General features: G+C 41.2%; 1 protein-coding gene across 2 annotated transcripts in view; it reads right to left on the bottom strand.

Annotated features, from left to right (window-relative positions):
* Positions 1 to 4,590: 4,590 nt before the first annotated feature.
* MED13L (mediator complex subunit 13L) overlaps positions 4,591 to 17,448 on the bottom strand; it is a 282,014-nt gene continuing 269,156 nt past the window's right edge. For both annotated transcript variants that reach the window (XM_046640123.1, XM_046640122.1), the window contains exons 26-31: positions 16,718 to 16,876; positions 15,014 to 15,190; positions 13,339 to 13,496; positions 10,773 to 10,934; positions 8,461 to 8,573; positions 4,591 to 7,416 (exon numbers count right to left, since the gene is read on the bottom strand). In XM_046640123.1, coding sequence (XP_046496079.1) covers positions 7,284 to 7,416; positions 8,461 to 8,573; positions 10,773 to 10,934; positions 13,339 to 13,496; positions 15,014 to 15,190; positions 16,718 to 16,876 — 902 coding nt within the window. In that variant the 3' untranslated portion in view covers positions 4,591 to 7,283. The remainder of the gene's footprint in view (positions 7,417 to 8,460; positions 8,574 to 10,772; positions 10,935 to 13,338; positions 13,497 to 15,013; positions 15,191 to 16,717; positions 16,877 to 17,448) is intronic.

The following is a 17,448-nucleotide window of genomic DNA, read 5'->3' on the forward strand; positions in this document are numbered from 1 at the left end:
GCTCACAGGTTTGGATCCCAGGTGCCAACCCAGCAGCACTCATTGTCATGTTGTGGCGGTGTCCCACGTAAAAACAGAGGAAGACTGGCAAGGCAACAGACATTCGCTCAGGGCCAATCTTCCTCAACAACAAAAAAAAAGGGTGGGGATAATTTAAAGCAAAAAGTATTATGCAGAATAAAGGGTCATTATACAGACATACGTTATAAACCTTTGTGCACTTACGACACGGTACAAAACACGACAGCCCAAAATTGCAGTGGGAAATTTTAACTCCTACTATCTAGGCTTGAGGGCCAGACAAGGGCAAGGAGATAAGGAAAATATACTAGGACAGAGCAATCGATTTCAAATCTTACACTGTAGTGCTACACTGTGGCGATCACAGGCTTTGAAATGTGGTGAGTGTGGCTGAGGGACCAATTGTTAAATTTTAGTTAATTAAAATTTAAATTTAAAAACTGAAGTAGTGTAAAATATTCTTTCTGTTAAATTCAACTTTATCGTTTTGGTAGAACTAGATTTCGCTTTAACCACTGAAAATTTAGCATCCAAATTTAGCGTGCTTAAACATAAAATAAGTACCAGATTTCAAAGACTTATTGCAAAAATGAGAATGCTAAACATCTCATGGACAATTTTTATATTAATTCATGTTGAAATATAATAAAATTTGGACATACTGGGTTAAATAAATTAGTAAAATTAATTTCACCTGTTTCTTTTACTTTTTTAATGTGGCTACTGAAAAATATAAAATTACATTTATGGCTCACATTATTTCTATTGGACAGCACTGCCTTATAGGACATTCCTTGTTTTGAAGGTTTCAGAGAATGTTTGCAAAAACCAATCATTACTAGATTACATTGTAGTGAAAGAAATTATATTACGAGAGACTTTAAAATCCAAGCAGAATTTTCTTTTATTAAAAAAAGGCAGATTGAAAAAGAAATAAGGAACTAAGAGTCTAAAAATAAAAATGAAAACATTAAACATCAAAACTTGGAGGATGCAATCAACTTGAACATAGTCCCACATCAGTCATTTTCATCCCTTTCACGGTTGGACACCTCTGGGAATCTGACACACAGCTGCCCCTAGGAAAATGCACACACAGAAAGAATTTTGCATATAATCTGAGGAGGGCCACACACATCCAGAAGCCCCAGTCTAGAAATGCCTGTCTCATCAAAAGAGAAAACAAATTACCCAAGCAGGCAACTAAGATTCAGGGAAAGGAAACACACCCTCAAGGAAACCAGAAGGAACAGCAAGACAAAAGTGAGGATAAAAACGGTAGATATGTTAAATCCATGAGCTGTTTCTTTGGAAAAGTCAAACAAAACTAAAAAACAGCACACTGCTAGAAAATAAATCAAGAAGGAAAAAAACGTCATAAATATTGTTAGAAGCGACAAGGGGCATACATTAGCATAAAGCACAGGCTCCAAATTCAGGGAGGACTCTCAACAATTGCATAGAAACACGTTGGAAAAACTCAATTTTTTTCCCCTGTAAAAATCTAAATTACCAACATTGACCGAAGAAATAGAAAACCTAAATCAACAACAATAAAAAGAAATTCCTGTATTTTCTCATATGTAAAATATATTTCTTATGCTCCCCCAAAAGGCATCAGGATGTGCTGCACGTGGCGGTGAACTATTTCTGATTTTTGAGGTGCATTCCACTCTTTGACAGCCTGTGTTCAACAAACAGCCCTGGGGCCTACTCTTGGCCCAAGCCACAGTCAGCCCAGCACAAAGTCCTGTCGTGTAAACTCTCCCGTGTCACAGAAAAGGACTGAGAGCCCTCAGTTCATCCTGTGTAGCAAGCACGACCCGGATCCCTAGACCTGAGAAGGGAGGTCACTTCCGAAGCTTTGCGGTGGCACAAGAAACATCAACAGAAAAAAGAAATCGGCATGTGTATTAAAGTAGACAAACATCTCCTCTACAATTAAAAATCACATACTTAAAAGGAAGCAGACAGGACATTATTTAGGTAAATAATGCATATAATTAATAAGAACAGCATCAGGACCTCTAAGAAAACAAGAGACTTAAAAAGAGGAGGAGCTAACTTGTAAATAAATGCTTGAGAAAAGTTCAAGCTCAAGATAAATAAAACAATTACCACCTCACATGTTAAACTAAAGATTTCCCCCCACAGCAAACGGGCAAACATTTCCTTGTGTCAGCTGTCTAATCTTAGCTCCAGCATGGCCAATTTTCCTGACTATTGTCTGGTTTTATGAACCAGGTAGATTGAACCATCCGCCAGCAAGGCAACGAAGGCATCAAATAGGCAGCAGCAGCCAGAGAAAGGCCGAGCGGGGCGGCTCACAGTCCTGGGTAAATCTAAGTACTCCGGGACAGGAGTGCTTTAACCCCTATAAACGAACAGAGCACTGAGTACCAGTCCAGATGAACAGAGTATTTAGCAGATTATTAAAACAAAACGTGCTTTTCTCACTTCCCTGCTTGTCTAAAAAAAAAAGTGAGCCTGACCTGGTGTCTGTCTGCATCTTCCCATGGCTGGAAACTCATGCTCATGGAGGAAACAACCCTTACAGAGAAAACTCAAGCCAAGCTCCTTCCTGGGGATTAAACTTTCTTCCTTATCAACTTCTATTTCTTACCTGCTCCATTACTTTGGAGATCTAGCCAGAAGCAGTGAGTATCAAAAGATCTTTTTTAAACTTGACCTGAGAATTTCAAGTGAAGTGGCGGCCGACTGGCAAATCTGGTTCCAAGCAGAGTAAGATGCCCAGGGCAAACCTTACAACCGTGTAATTACCTGGCGCAATAGCATTTTCTAATGGTGTCTCATTAGGTGTCAATGACATGGAATAATTACTGTTAAGGTGACCTTTTGTCAAGGGAATATAAACAAGGGAATCATTTAACACCAAGATAACATGGTAATACATTAAAATCACATCTTGATAGGATTTCAGCGTGCAGTGAATTCAAAAGCGAAAGAACCTGTCTTTATATAATTGCTAGCGTTGTCTAAACGACAAGTAGCAAAGACTGTTTTCAGTGTGTGGCTCGTGCTTTGGCATTTAGTCTGATGAGAAGTCTGCTTTTAGAAACTCCTATTGATAAATGACACTTTTATAAAGATTTTTATTGGCTCTTTGATACAAGTTGGGCACAGATCCCCGGACCCATGAATTCCCGAACTGCAGGAACATCAAACTATGCTACGGCGTCGCTGGAGGGAATGAACTAGTGTTAAGCAGAATCTGAGCAATGCAAATGTCTGGAGGCTGACGGTTCCTAAGTGCCAAGTCACATTTATCTACATCTAGTTTGCAAAATGTTTAAATGCATTCGACAAATAATTTTTCCTACCTCAGAGACTTAGCTTCTGTTGCCGAATTGGTAGACTAGTAGTGGTTATGAGAACAAAGTTCCCAGTATAAATAAAGCAACAGTCACTAATTGTCAGATAAAGTACCACCCAATGTATGAGCAGAGTATCCAAGCTAACAGATGCTTGTAAAAGCACCACCTCATTCTGATGATTACGGGGACACAGGAACCACTGGACTGCCCTGATGGCACAGGATGTGGGAAAGGCGAGAGTCTTCATAACGCTTTCGGCAAGCAGCATTACAAACAGTGCTGTGACCTGTATCTAAGGCAACGGGCACTGGATGAGACAGGGACCAGCATTATCTCTGACCCAACACGGGGCCTCCCTTTTCTCAGCCTTCTTCAACAGTGCAACTATGACAACACAGACACAGCTTTGTGGTTTGCAGAGCATTTCTCACAGCATCGCCCTCATCCCTCCTTTGCAGATGAAATGACTGAGGCTGAGCAGTCTTCATAGTTTTATCTCTAGATTCAGACGTTGTTAGATTCAGAACAATGGATATTTCTAAACAGATGGAGGAAGAGTAAAAGCAAGGTCTTTCGAGTTACTCAGATTTTGACTATGAGCTCTGCCAAGTCCTGGGGTTTACCATTTTAGCAAGAGATTCTACCCCAAGAGCATGCGGTTTTCCTCCTGGATGGACCCAAGGAGAGGAGAACAACGTAGTGGGTGCCGCACAGTCAATGAGCACCTTGCTTGTATATGGTGTGTTGGATGACGTACTACCGTCACTAGCCTGTGAATTGGGGAAACAGCAAAGAGAGACGTCTGTTTATTCTAAGGAACGTCAAAAAGAAACTGGCTGGGACTGTGAAGAGAAAGGAAGTGGAAAACACACTTGTAATTTGTTCTGGGATTGACCGCAATCTTACAGCTGGGAGACACCGTTAGATGTGACCCACTGCAACAGTTAATAACGGAACTAAATGACAGGATCCCTAGTTCAACGCTGTGTGTGTGTGTTCAGGCTCTAAAAACTGATCTAAGGACACGCTGGTCCTCTGGAGTGTGAGAACACCATCTGAGAACAGCTGTGGGATGGGGGATTGGGGCAGTAAAAGCCTACGTCCAGTTTACTCTGGAAGGCGGAGCCGGGCTCCTAGTCAAGGATTGTTCAATCCACAAAACATACACCTTTTGAAGAGGTGTGGACCATTTTTATTACAAAGGCAGGATGGAGGGGAAAAAAGCCACTCAAAGTTTCAGTAATTCAATAATTTATTCCTCTAAAAAAGTGTGTAAAAGTATATAGCTCTCATTCACAAGGTATATATGAATGACATGTAAAATGGAGGCCTTTAGTATTGTTTCTTTTTATCAAAGTCTTTTAGTGTACTGTACCAGCGCTATACTGTAGTTTTTTAAATGAACTTCACATATTTTTGTATTCTTTCAAATTGTTTGCTATATATAAAAGAAGCTCACTGCAAAATGCCTGAAGGAAAAAAGGAAACAAAAGAAATTCAGAACTTCCCAGAAATGTACAGCTTTTACATTTAAAAAAGGTTCTGAAATATACATACGAGCATGCTGGACAATCCCGCCCCTCTCCCCTCCCCATTTCCCCATTTTAGTTCAAACCATGGTAAGAGTTCTGATTTCTGCAGAATTTCCAAAATTAAAAATAAAAAAAAAATAAAATAACTTCTCACTCTGTAGCAAATCCAGGGCTTGTACATTTCAGATTAATTCAGTAAAAAACTCACAAGTAAAATAATGCATATTTAAGGGAAATATTATACAGACTTTTTCACACAGAAGTACATAATAAGATTTTTTAAAATCTATTGCCATTCATTTATTTTTGCACAAAAACGTATAAATATGTCACCAGCTTTTCTTAACTTAAAAAACTTAAATAAGAGACACCAGATGAAAACTACCCTTTGCTGCCTTTTTTTAAAATTTTTGTAGGGGTTTTTTGTTTTTTGTGGTTTTTTTCTTTTTTTTGCTTAGAATCGGGTTTCTAGGGAAGAAAAGCCCCTGCATTAAAAACAGCCCATTTTAAAAAAAAATTCAAAGTTCTGATGAATTCTGGGAAAAAAGCAACCCCAAAGTGGTAAAAGATTACAAATATCTACTTTACAATTTGTCTTCTCACCAAGATAATTTTATACAAGTTTACAATCTTCATCATCTTATGCTCTTCAAAAGGCCTTGAGAATTTTTCCTTTCTGATTAAGAAAAAATAGCACTGCAATATTTTTAAAGTCAATTTTACACTGTACACATTAGATACAAATGGTTCGATATATCAGATTTTTTTTAACCTATACATTGCGAAAGTCAACCCCCCCTTTGATTGGTGGTACAGAGAACAAAATTATCCATTTACAAGTTATTTCTCTGCTTTCAATTCCCACCACACAACTTTTTTTTAATATAATGTTTTAAACGTTAGATTATTTCAAGAAAAATACTTTTACAAAATCATATCAGTTATTACATTTTTCCTTTTTTTGTTAACGACCAGGATATGGAAGTCTCTTGGAAGATTTAAAATGTGCATGATTCTCTCCACAGCTGACTAGGGCTCACGGCCTGATGAGAGCGGCTCGCAGGAGGCAAGCCCACGCCCACTGCCCTCAGACAGACACGCACAGCAACATAAGGGTTAGAAACGAAGTCTTAAAGACAATCCTCTTGGGCCTGGAATGAGGGGTCATAAGATACTTCAATTAGCCATTAATGCTTTCAAAAGGCATTTTTAAAAAAGTCCCACCATGAAGGCTCAACTTCAAGTACTAATTTAATGGTTAAGTTGTAATATTTCTTTGAAATAATATTCCTATGGTCCAGAAAAAATTCACCATATTTATAACTGATTTTATGAGCAAACACTTTCGACTGTGATATGTACATGAGTCCCTTTTGATCTAATGAGAGGAGAGACCTGGCTTTCAATAAGAATTCACTAGAAAATATATTCCCATTGTGACTATATAAAACTAATGAAGGTACTTGCCTCCATGGCTCTGGGTTGAGCTTGACTGCCTTCTGTATAAAAATGTTATCCTTCATGAAACGCTGGCCACTTTTAATAAGGAACATGGCAGAATGTTTACCCAGTTTGTTCTTAACAAAACCCACTGTTGGGTGGTTTTAAATATATTACTTTTTAGGCGTGATCTCCCCAATTTGTTTTCACTCCTTTTCCGGCTTCTAGGACAGAGGTATGTAGTCAAAGAATCCTATGGTGGATCTGAGTTGGGTTTCAGCTACTGTACCTGGTCCTTGTGAATTAAAAAAATTAAAAGAAAGTCACAAAAACTATATGACAAGACAACTTAAAATAAATAAACAAAATGAAGATGTCTCAGACCTTTTGTATCTACACACAGGTATGAAGTCAACCAAAGCACTCACGCCAATCTAGATGGGAGCACTAGGGAGACAGAAACCCCATTATGAAATTGTCTACTTGAGCTGGTTCTTATTTTTAAAAAGTCCCAGATTATGGAGTTCACATAACCCACAGGCCATACACCAATAACTAGAGGATTTCATCCAAAGGGCTAAACTGCCCTTATTTTTAAACAGAGACTGAAAACACAGACTCTTGTGCAAAAGGATACTGTCTCTTCTGTTTCCCTCTTAAAAACCAACAACAAAAAAAACTTCCTGTGGACCAGTGGTTTGGGGCTGCACACGCCATGACACTGGCTGAAAGTCACTGCTTATGGAAGTTTCCAGGTCCATGAGAGAAGTGTCAGTGAGTCACTCTGGTAAAGAACACTGCAGAAAGGACATGTGCCTGCTGAGAAGGAATCACAGTGCAGGACTGTGGAGAGTGGTCTCGAGAGGATGTGGGCTATCTGCAGAGTGTAGCAGGTTCCTTGGGCTGAGGCTGCGGGGAGAAGGAACTGAGCCAGAGAGAACAAGTGCTTTTCCAATTAAAGTATATTCATGATGGCATTGTACAACTGAGTGAGCACCACAAAGTGGACGGGAAGGCAGGAGGTACGGTCCTGGGTGGCCGGATTGCACGTGAGCCAGGACAGAGCGTTGTACTGCTCCAAAACGAACCTGCCGGAGGAAACACACAGATCAGAGCCCGACGCTGGGCAGAGGGGGGCTGGGCTGCAAGTCCTAACCCTCCAGACGCAGCAGCAAGAAGGCCTAACGTCCCTCCTTCACTCGCCCCAGGCTCCCTCCTATAGTCCCCTTTCTCCTGTTCCCTCTTCCTTCTAGACCTGCACTGTCCAATACGGCAGCCACTGGCCACATGGGAACTCAGACATGCTGTCCAGGCCCTGGGCTTCAAAGACTCAGTGTTAAAAAAAAGCATGTAAAATAGCTCCCCAATATTTTTATATTGATTACTGCTGAAATGATTACTTTTTATATATTTGATATTACTTTATCTTTTTGATATAACTGGTAAATTCATTACTAAAATTAACTTCACAGATCTCATTTTACTATTTTAACATGGCTACTAGAAAACTTTTACTTAGCTATGTGGCTCACACTGTATTTCTATTGGACAGTGTTGCTCTAGAGGCCCTGGAAGCCAAAGCATGTTGACCAGGTTTTCTTGCTTAACTAGAACTTTCAAATCACTCGAGTCATTAGAAAACATTAAAAAATGCTTATGTATTTTCTCAAGTACATAAAGAATGTCCATGGCGTGTTAAAGTGCAAGAGCATTAGGCCACTTCTGGGAGGCACTTCACAACTATGGAATTCACGTTCTAGTTAATTTATTTACATAACGTATGCCAGGAAGGGGAAGAAACATTCTCAAAGCCATGTGCTTTAATCCAGACTCTGTCTTCAGACTACTCGCCCCTACGTCGATCTATTTTCCGCAGTGGGAAGTGCCTCCTCTAAGCGGGGGGCAGGGCAACTGCACCTGCACGGAACTCATCCAGCTTCACAAAGCATGTGCCACTGTCCTCCGCTCTATCAGGGGCTGCGGCTCTCACCAGCCCATCAGACAGTGCTCCACGGCACAGAAGGTAACAGCTCTTCCCTGAATGCCACACTTCAGTTAAGACACCTTGGAAAACAAGTGTAAAGGAATATAACTTCAAATTGTGCTGCTATGTTGACCAGGTCTGACTCTACCTTAAAACATCAGATGTGGTTTTGGAGTCAAGAGGATGTGGAACCCGCTGAGAATTCCTGGCAGGGAGCAGTTCGTCCGTCTGTGCTACAGAAATGTGGTGGTGCAGCGAAGCCTGGCGAAAAACAAAGATAGTTACCTTCCTGGTCCAGGCAACCACAGGGCAGAAAAAGGCTGGCCCACACCTGCCAGAGCAGATGCTCTCTAAGTCCTTACAAGTCAGGGCTTCTGTGAGTCTACGGATTTTAATCTGCTCAGTAATCCCAGTGTGATCCCAAATAACTCCATATCCTAGAGTTGAAAAAAAAGCTAGCTTTGCAAATGAACTGCAGATGACTGACTAACGTGCCTCTTCAGGTCGTAATCCGTAGAAGGCCTCACTGGATATGGCTGCTTGTGTCCTTGTGGTGGTGGTCTTCTTTCCTGATTTCCCACAAATCAACAGTTAGTTCTAGAGGCTCAATCAGGTTCTGATTCTTTTCCGTGGTGGTAGTCGGCGAGAGAACACTCCATGGCTGCTGCTGCGCCCTTCTCACTGCATCACATCAAAAGGCACCTAACCTCTGCTGTCCCACTGGAAGTAACAGGACTGATCGCCGGATTCGGCAGGTGCCAGCACTCTCCATCCCCCATGAAGCTCCCCACCATTTTTCCACTTAGTGGTTTCGGCACAGCTTACTTTATTAAATAACTAAGAAATATACTATGTAGAGGAGAGGCAATATAAATGCTTGATCCTCTCTCTTTATTTTTCAATTTTCAGATTAAAGAGCTGCTGCTCTAGCAGCTTCAAAAGGTCACTGATAATTGTTTTGTTTTCAGCACAATTATGAACTCACGGATTTGTTCCAATCTACTGCTGTCATCACGCTTTTTGGTGATCAAATTGTCCCATCCCTGGGTAATGGAAACCTCTGCAAGCGGGCTCCTGGCTTCTTTGATAGGACCCTAATAACCTTAGGTAACTTCTTTGCTTTTAGGTGTGGTGAGATGTCTCAGGTTCATTGTGAGTACTTCTTACTTCAGAACTGAAATCAGTTACTTCTTCAAAGAACTCTGGTCCTTTCGAATGATAAATGGTATTGAGGAACCACAATTGTGGCAACAGAGGTGTTTATTGCTACTAAGCTGTAATTGCTGCTAAGCTTTTTCAGTAGACGGAGAAAAAAAATCTGTAGACTAATTTTTGAGAGAGGAAAAAGTAAATCAATCTAGCTTCATGCTGATAACTCTAATTCAAAATAAAGATTACATGGCTTTTTATATAGCTTCTTTGATTTCATAATATGTTAAAGTCATTAGGAAAAGAAAATGGCTTGAACTGTTTTTGGTTTAACCTTCCACTGTTTCTTTCTGAAACTATATACAGATGTGTGTATACATATGTATGTATGTATGTGTGTGTGTGTGTGCGCGTGCATCTTACTGATTACTCCATGGTAATCTATACTCCACAGAACAATTATATAAAAATATTCCTCTTTTTGTTATGGGTGACTAATTCTCCACTATAAGGATGTCCTACAGTTTACTGAACCAGTCCCTTACTGTTGGACATTTCAGTTGTTTCTAATCTTTTACATAATGTCATTTTTTGTTTTCGCCCATGTGTCCTTTGAACGGATTTCTAGAGGTGGGACTGCTGCCTCAAAAAGAAAATGTGTGGGGTCGTCATACTTGGCTTTCCCACCGGCACCAACACATTCTCCCCACAGCCCTGCCAACAGAGTACACTGGCAAACCTTTGCCCTTTTGCCAATCTGGAGGTGAGAAATGGATTTCATTCTAGGTTCTTCCATCTAAACTGAAGTGACAAATTTTTTTTTAATCCTTAATTTGGATTAAAAGGCTCCAAGGAACATAGAGGAAGAAGCAGACATAAACACGGAACTTCGTAGCTGACTCTTGTCCTGCTCCAATGAAGAACGCCGACAGCCTGTGGCAGGCGAGGAAGAGGACTGCTAGTAATCTTCTTCTCCACCCAGGCTTACCCTCACTGACAGCAATGTGATATCGACTTGGAGAAAGACTGTTACACAGAACCACGTGTCCATCCGAGATGTACCCTTCGGGCCCCACAAAGTCTTCTCCTTGCGGTAATGGGATTCATTTCTTTGTGACATAGTTTTGGGCTCCTCTCTAAATACTACTCTCCACCTACAACTGTAATTAGAATATCCTCAGATTATAAGTAAATATGAGAGAAACAGGGAACAGAATCAGATTATGGTGATTAAGACAAAAATTTCTAAGCAAAATTGAACTTAAGTATGTCACTCATCCCCCAAAACTTCAAATATGGCAGTAAACCAACCTTTAGGAAGAGGGGGCACTGATTCTGAGCCTGGGGACATGATGACCAAAACCACTGCGGGAGATTCTCAGCTCTGGCAGTTGATACCAAATACCCAAGGGCCAGAGGCTGCTGCTTCAGCTCCTCGGGTGCTTCTCGAGAAAGAAGGCGCTCGCCCTGGCTCTGAAAAACAAAGTCCCAAAAGCACACTCAGCATTTGCCACTTCAAACAAAGCTTTGAAAATCAACCTTTCATCAAGTCGCCCTGTACACTGTAGTGACTAATCCCCTTTCTGGCAGCATCTTACACAAAAACACCAGGTGACCGAGAAAGGTCAACAGGGAGGCACTATCTTTGCTGCACACACAGATATCTGATGAAAACTACGGCTCAGGCAGAAGATACCAGCAAAACTAATAACAGCAGTCAAGAACGTACAGATTTATTTTCTCTGGTTAAAAACTACAGAGGGTAAAACCTGTTCTGTGGCATCATGAGGTAACAAACTAAAAGCTGAAAGTGGAACCCTGACAGCTGAAGGTACCGCCACACCCATGTGCTCTTTCACCAGCAACCAACCAAAAACACACAAACACTTGACCGTCCACTGTCAACAACGCTGATTAGGAAAACATAACATACTTCACCAGTCTCTGCGCAGCACTGATATTCATGGCCTGCCAGCAGGGTAAGATCAGCTCCTGAAGAAGCTTTTTAATTGTAAATTAATATGCACTAACCCCCTTAACAAGAGCCTTTCTGCAACTGACATTTTCCTCATCTTTGATTCTGTTAGCTAGTTTCAAGAGTTGAAAAGGTACCTTTTGTGCAAGCCAATAATAAGTAATGTGTTTGTTTTCAAAAGCCTTCTGTTTTGAGGGAAAAAAATCCTCAACCACTACATCAAGTTGTACTAATTCTGAGTTGGTTAAAAAATAAAAATTTACTGCAACCTTGAACAAATTCTTTCCTCTCTTATAATGTCTTAATTGGACATCAAAGAATGTTTAATGGCTCAGAAAGAGGAAATGCTGGAAGCCTCTCAGGGGTCACCTGGCTGCAGGTGCTCAGGACTGAAAAAGGCCACCTGACCAGCTTCAGAACAGTGCTGATTAAAATGTGCCATTCAATTAAGACTTGAAGGCTTGAGGCTCCAGCGAAGGGAGAAAACACAGCACACCTCTGTTTCTTACAAAACTAACATTACACTTCAATTACCAATTCTTTGTTAATGGATAAACTGAGTTACAACAACTGGTACCGGGAGGCAGTTGCTATTATTTCCATTTCACAGATAAGGTAACTAAGGCTGCAAAAGGTAAAGCAAGCTTGTCCAAGATTACAAATTTAGTAAGCCATACTGCTGTAATTCAGAGCTGGACTTATCAAACTCCGGAGCACACAGTCTTAGCTGCTATGTTATGTGCCCCAGAATTCAACAATCCTAATTAAAACTACCCAGTGTAAAACATGTGCTCTCGGTTCCTATCATAACCATCTCCAATGAACCAATCAACTGTCATTAACCGGCAAATGACTGTGGGGGAAATAAAGACATTTAAAATCTCCCCCTTCCAGATGAGGAAATGGGGGGCTGGCAGTTCCATGGGGCGGTTCATGAGCTGCCCTTTCCTGGTTTACCTGCTCTCTGACTAAAGTTCTAAATCTTCTCTCTCTTGACTGTCCTTCAGTGAACCGCGGGCTGGAGTCCCACCTGACAGGAACCTGAGTCCTCTCAGTGTACCTCTGTGTCTAAAGGAGTGGAAGCAGGTTGCTCACCCTTGTGCAGTTTACAATATTAGACATAGCTATGTTTCTGTGTCTCAACCCCTCAATCTCATGCTATTTTAAATACAAAGTATAATACAGTGATAAGGCATGAATCATCTAGCTTTTAAATGAAGTTAACACAAGCTACGGCAGAACCTTTAACTCTGCAATCTTTTGTTAATCCTCGTCCCATATCCCTGGGATATGTAAAGATGAAACTAGTTGTAAGCTCTGGTTTTTCCCTTAACACTCAGGCATTAACCTGGACGTTCCTCCACAATCAGCCTTGCCGGGGCTCCGGCCATCCCTGCAGGCTGGCCATGGGGAAGCTTGTGATGCGTGAACAAAGGCACGTGAGGGACACGAGAACAGTCAGGCTCCTTTCGGAATAGTTAACCATCAATGATGTGTTCTTCAGTTAACACAGCTACCTGGCATGTTAAATAGGGCTGTTGAATTAGCCTCTGAAAAGCCACTATTTTGGCAAAAAATAAAACATAACTGGGAAGCACCAGGCAATCAAAAACTAATTTTTGCTAAGAAAAAAATAATTGCACAAAACTCTTGCAGCTACAAATAGGACTCCGCTTCTGATAAACCATATTCATCAGGAATAATGATACATTTCTTCCGAATGCCTGCCTTCAGTCAAAATGGAACAACTACAGAGTTGCTTTCGCACACTTATTTCTCTTGCACCTGGGTCTAAGACTGACAAGAAGAAAAGCACATGTAGTAAAAAGAAGATGACACTTCCAGAGGATTATTCCTGAAGGCTGAGGTTGTTTTAACCAACCTACTTCAGATGGTCCTTACCCGACTATGCTGGAAGTGAGAGCCCACACCAATTCCAGAAGGAGAGCCTGGGGAAGGGACTGGGGAGGAGTTGGGAGAGGAGTGGAGGTTCCCAGTCATTAATATGCCAATGTCATTGTCCATATCATCTGGGAATGGAAGGTCAACAAACATATCATCTAGAGGGGAGGGGGGAAAAAAAGCACAAAATTAAAAAAATACTCCATATCCTCAACTTATCCAATACACTCTTTTTGTTGACCTGTGACTGTAATAGACATGTGTTGTTCAGAACTTAGTAAGATTTAATGCATGACTACTGGGTGCAAAGTATTCCTTCTGCCAAGCATTCTTTCATTTTGTACTCTTTCCAAGGATCTCCTAATGTGAAGTATTAACAGAACGGAGAAATAAAGAACATAAATTAAAACTCCACATTTTGTATAGCCTCCAAAGGCACTTAAAAAGATGGCAAAACAGCTAAAGAAGCAATTTAATTATTAAACAAAGTTAAAATTGACACCATCCAAGAAAACAGCAGACTCCATCCATGCATCCAATTAGCATCTAAAATAATGGAGCCTGAATTAACGCACGTTAATAGGTGTGAACCTGCCCTGAACTGGAGGCCTATTGCAGAAGGAGATCAAAGCACAAGGTTTTCATTAAAAAATTCTCTCCCACATTATAAAAGTAAGGTACACTCACAGCAGAAAATTTGGAAAGGAAAGGGGAAAACCATTACCCATGACCCAATCACCTCCTTTTTCTCTTATTTGTTATTCCACTGTGATCATACTATACATGCTATACACATATATGGTAAGTATGGCATCCTTTACCCTCCCCATTTAACAGGAGCAAATGCTAGTAGCCGTTAAAAATTTTTCAAAAGACAATGCAAATGCCTGCGTAATATTGAGCGTTTTACAGTTTATAAATAACCATTTCTTAACAAGTGCCTTAACAGATATAACCACAACAATATAACCACAACACTATATTAAGAATAATCAAATAAGAAGTTGTTTTAGAGCAAATCAGATTCCCAATGATTAGCTAAAGGTAGGCGCTATCTTCATTTGGCCTAGTAGTCCTCATACATTCAAACCAAATAAAGAATACTTATTGAGGGGCCGGCCCCATGGCTGAGGGGTTAAGTTCACATGCTCTGCTTTGGTGGCCCAGGGTTTCGCTGGTTCGGATCCTGGGTGCAGACCCAGCACCACTCAAGACATGCTGAGGTGACAACCCACAAAGCTCAACCAGAAGGACCTACAACTAGAATATACAACTATGTACTCGGGGGCTTTGGGGAAAAGAAGAAGAAGAAAAGAAGATTGCAACAGATGTTAACTCAGGTGCCAATCTTTAAAAAACAAAAAAGGAAAGAAATATTTATTGAAAGAGTGACACCCACGTGCAGGACACTACCAAGCAGATAGTATTTTTTCGTCTTTAATGAAAAACAGGAGAAAGTTAATTACCCAGGAGAGGAAAGTATTTATTTGGTCTTGGTAACTGTGCAAATTAAATCTTCAAAACCAAAAAGCTTCTCAAACCTTCAATCCCTTCTTCCTATTTCATATTGTTTACTAAAACGCAGAACACCCTGCAGCAGCCTGGTGACTCCATACTCTAGCTCTGTGCCTTACTGAAGAAGTTGAGCCTCTATCCATTTGGGTCTTCCACTCACCATTGTTGGGGCTAAATCCATCTTCATTGGGATAGTTGGCTGGAGCCACTTGGATGGTTGATGATGTTGGGAACACCAAGATGTGTGTACAAGAAGCATCTTGAGGGGTGTTAAGCTGAGATGACTGCATGTTTAGTGCAGTACTTCGGCCAAAAACAGAGCCCATTGTGACAGCATCTTAAAGGAAAAAAAGAATAGTATCAAGTCCTCTTGTGCAGCAGTAAACAACTCCAGGAATGAAGTTCTGAGAAGACCTGAGCTAGAGTGATATGAGTCTGACACAACTGCCATGCTGGACACCCATTTACAGCTGAGCCCAAGCATTTAAACAACTTCAAAGACACTGACTCAGAGCACATAGGTATGAGAGCCCAAGCCTCACTTCACACTGGAAAGGCTGGGATAAAACTGGATTGAGGCCACCAAATATGTCTAAATTACTTGCATAAGCAGTATTTCTACAAATCAATCTCCCACTTTCTTTCCTCCTGTGGTTGCTCACAATTTGTAAGTACTGTTCTCCTAAATGATACAATTCTATAGAAATGGTACTATTCAACTAATAATTGTTATTAACTAACATTTACTGAATGCTTACTATGTGAACACTTTATTCCTGTCATCTCATTCAGTCATCATAGCCACCTTGAGGTAGGAACTACTGCCCTCATTTCATGACGAGGACAGAGCACAAAGAAGTTATTAACTTCCCCAAGAGGTGCAGGCAACAATTAACCTAAGGTCCAACAAGCAGGCCAATATGGGATACCTGTCTCTCAATGGACTGATGACAAATAAGCTCACTCTCACACCACGACACTATTGACTTTTCCAGGAAGTGAGGGGACAGGGTCTCCCATTTGATCAAAGAAATATCTGGATGGTAAAAACAGGTTTAAAAAGTCTAAAACTGCTTAGCTATGGGGCTAGCCCTGTGGCCGAGTGGTTAAAGTTCCACGTGCTCCACTTGAGCACCCAGGTGTGCAGGTTCGGGTCCTGGGTGCAGACCTTCTCCACTCATCAAGCCATGCTGTGGAGGTGTCCCACATACAAAACAGAGGAGGACTGGCACAGATGGTAGCTCAGGGTGAATCTTCCTCTCTCTCTCTCACACACACACACACAACTGCTTAATTACAAAACAGCTTAGCTGCTAATTTTTCAAAAAATTCTGTGGCAACAATGTCTTGCCTATCCACACAGTGGCACTTACAGTGACTGAGGGCTCACTATGGGCCAGGTACTGTGCTGAACGCTTCACCCCTACTTGCCTTACCATTCATCCTCAGCCATATCAGAGTCTCTAAATATCCTCTCAAGGCTGCTTGGAGATTCTGTCAAATACCTGTCTTCAAAAGGATACTCAAATATGTATCATGCTGGTGTCCACTTTAGTAGTTTTTGGGGGGTGATTTCACACACTAACAACAAGTTGGGGTCAGGCATGACTCCATGACTGTAAGAGCTCTCAATTATGTCCAGAACTTAGGCTTTCCCCAAGCTATGGTCAACAAAGATAATAAAGTCACAAACCACTCCCCTTGGAAGAGACCAAACGATTTCCATTTTTGAGCCCAATTTTTGAGTACAATCTTCTCTTATAAAGACAATAAAGACATATTCTACACTTGTCTGTGGACTTAAGGTTGAATGGACAGAACTGATGTGCTACCTAATTAATGAAACTGACAAGAAGAGATTTACCTGGCATCACTACAAAGGACCCCTGGGGTTCCATAGCAACCAGGCAGGCACTAAGGATAGAAGGAGAGTCTGCGGCAGAGATCCCACACATCCGGCACACGTCCTTGAGCCGTTTGCTGATTGTCTGTAGTGAACATTCTCCAAGGAGGATACTCCAATCTAAAATCAAGTGTCACAGGCACACACAGTCTTTAGAAAGTCACACTGATAGCAGGTTTGAGCATTTTACCAGTTTTGCCTGGTTAATTGAATTTCCAGGATTGGGGCCTAAAGGGAAATACGGCTTTTTACAGGTTCCCCTCCTTGCTACAAAGAAAACATTACGTGACCTCTATTACACTTCATTAACAAAGAAACAAAGGCCTCCTATGCTGTAGACTTCACTATTACACTTCATTAACAAAGAAACAAAGGCCTCCTATGCTGTAGACTGAAGTCATCTCCGACATGACCTGTGAGAGGCCAGCACAGCCCCAGGTAGATTTAGGTCCTCAAATGCTTTCTGACAACAGGGCCAGACTGTTCTGTCCTTTCTCCTCCTTCTCCAGTTCTGGATCTTTCACTGCCCCATCAGCACTTCCCTTTAGAAGGGAGCACAGTTGGGGGCGAACCGCAGTGCTGTCACCACTGTAGGTTAGTTGTTTCCATGAAAGACAAGCAGCAGGAGAACGGAAGGGGAACCCTTCTGAGAACGCCCGAAAGAGCTGACAAACTATGGGTGTGAGTGAAGC

Source organism: Equus quagga, chromosome 15 (genome assembly GCF_021613505.1).
Source record: "Equus quagga isolate Etosha38 chromosome 15, UCLA_HA_Equagga_1.0, whole genome shotgun sequence".
NCBI lineage: Eukaryota > Metazoa > Chordata > Mammalia > Perissodactyla > Equidae > Equus > Equus quagga.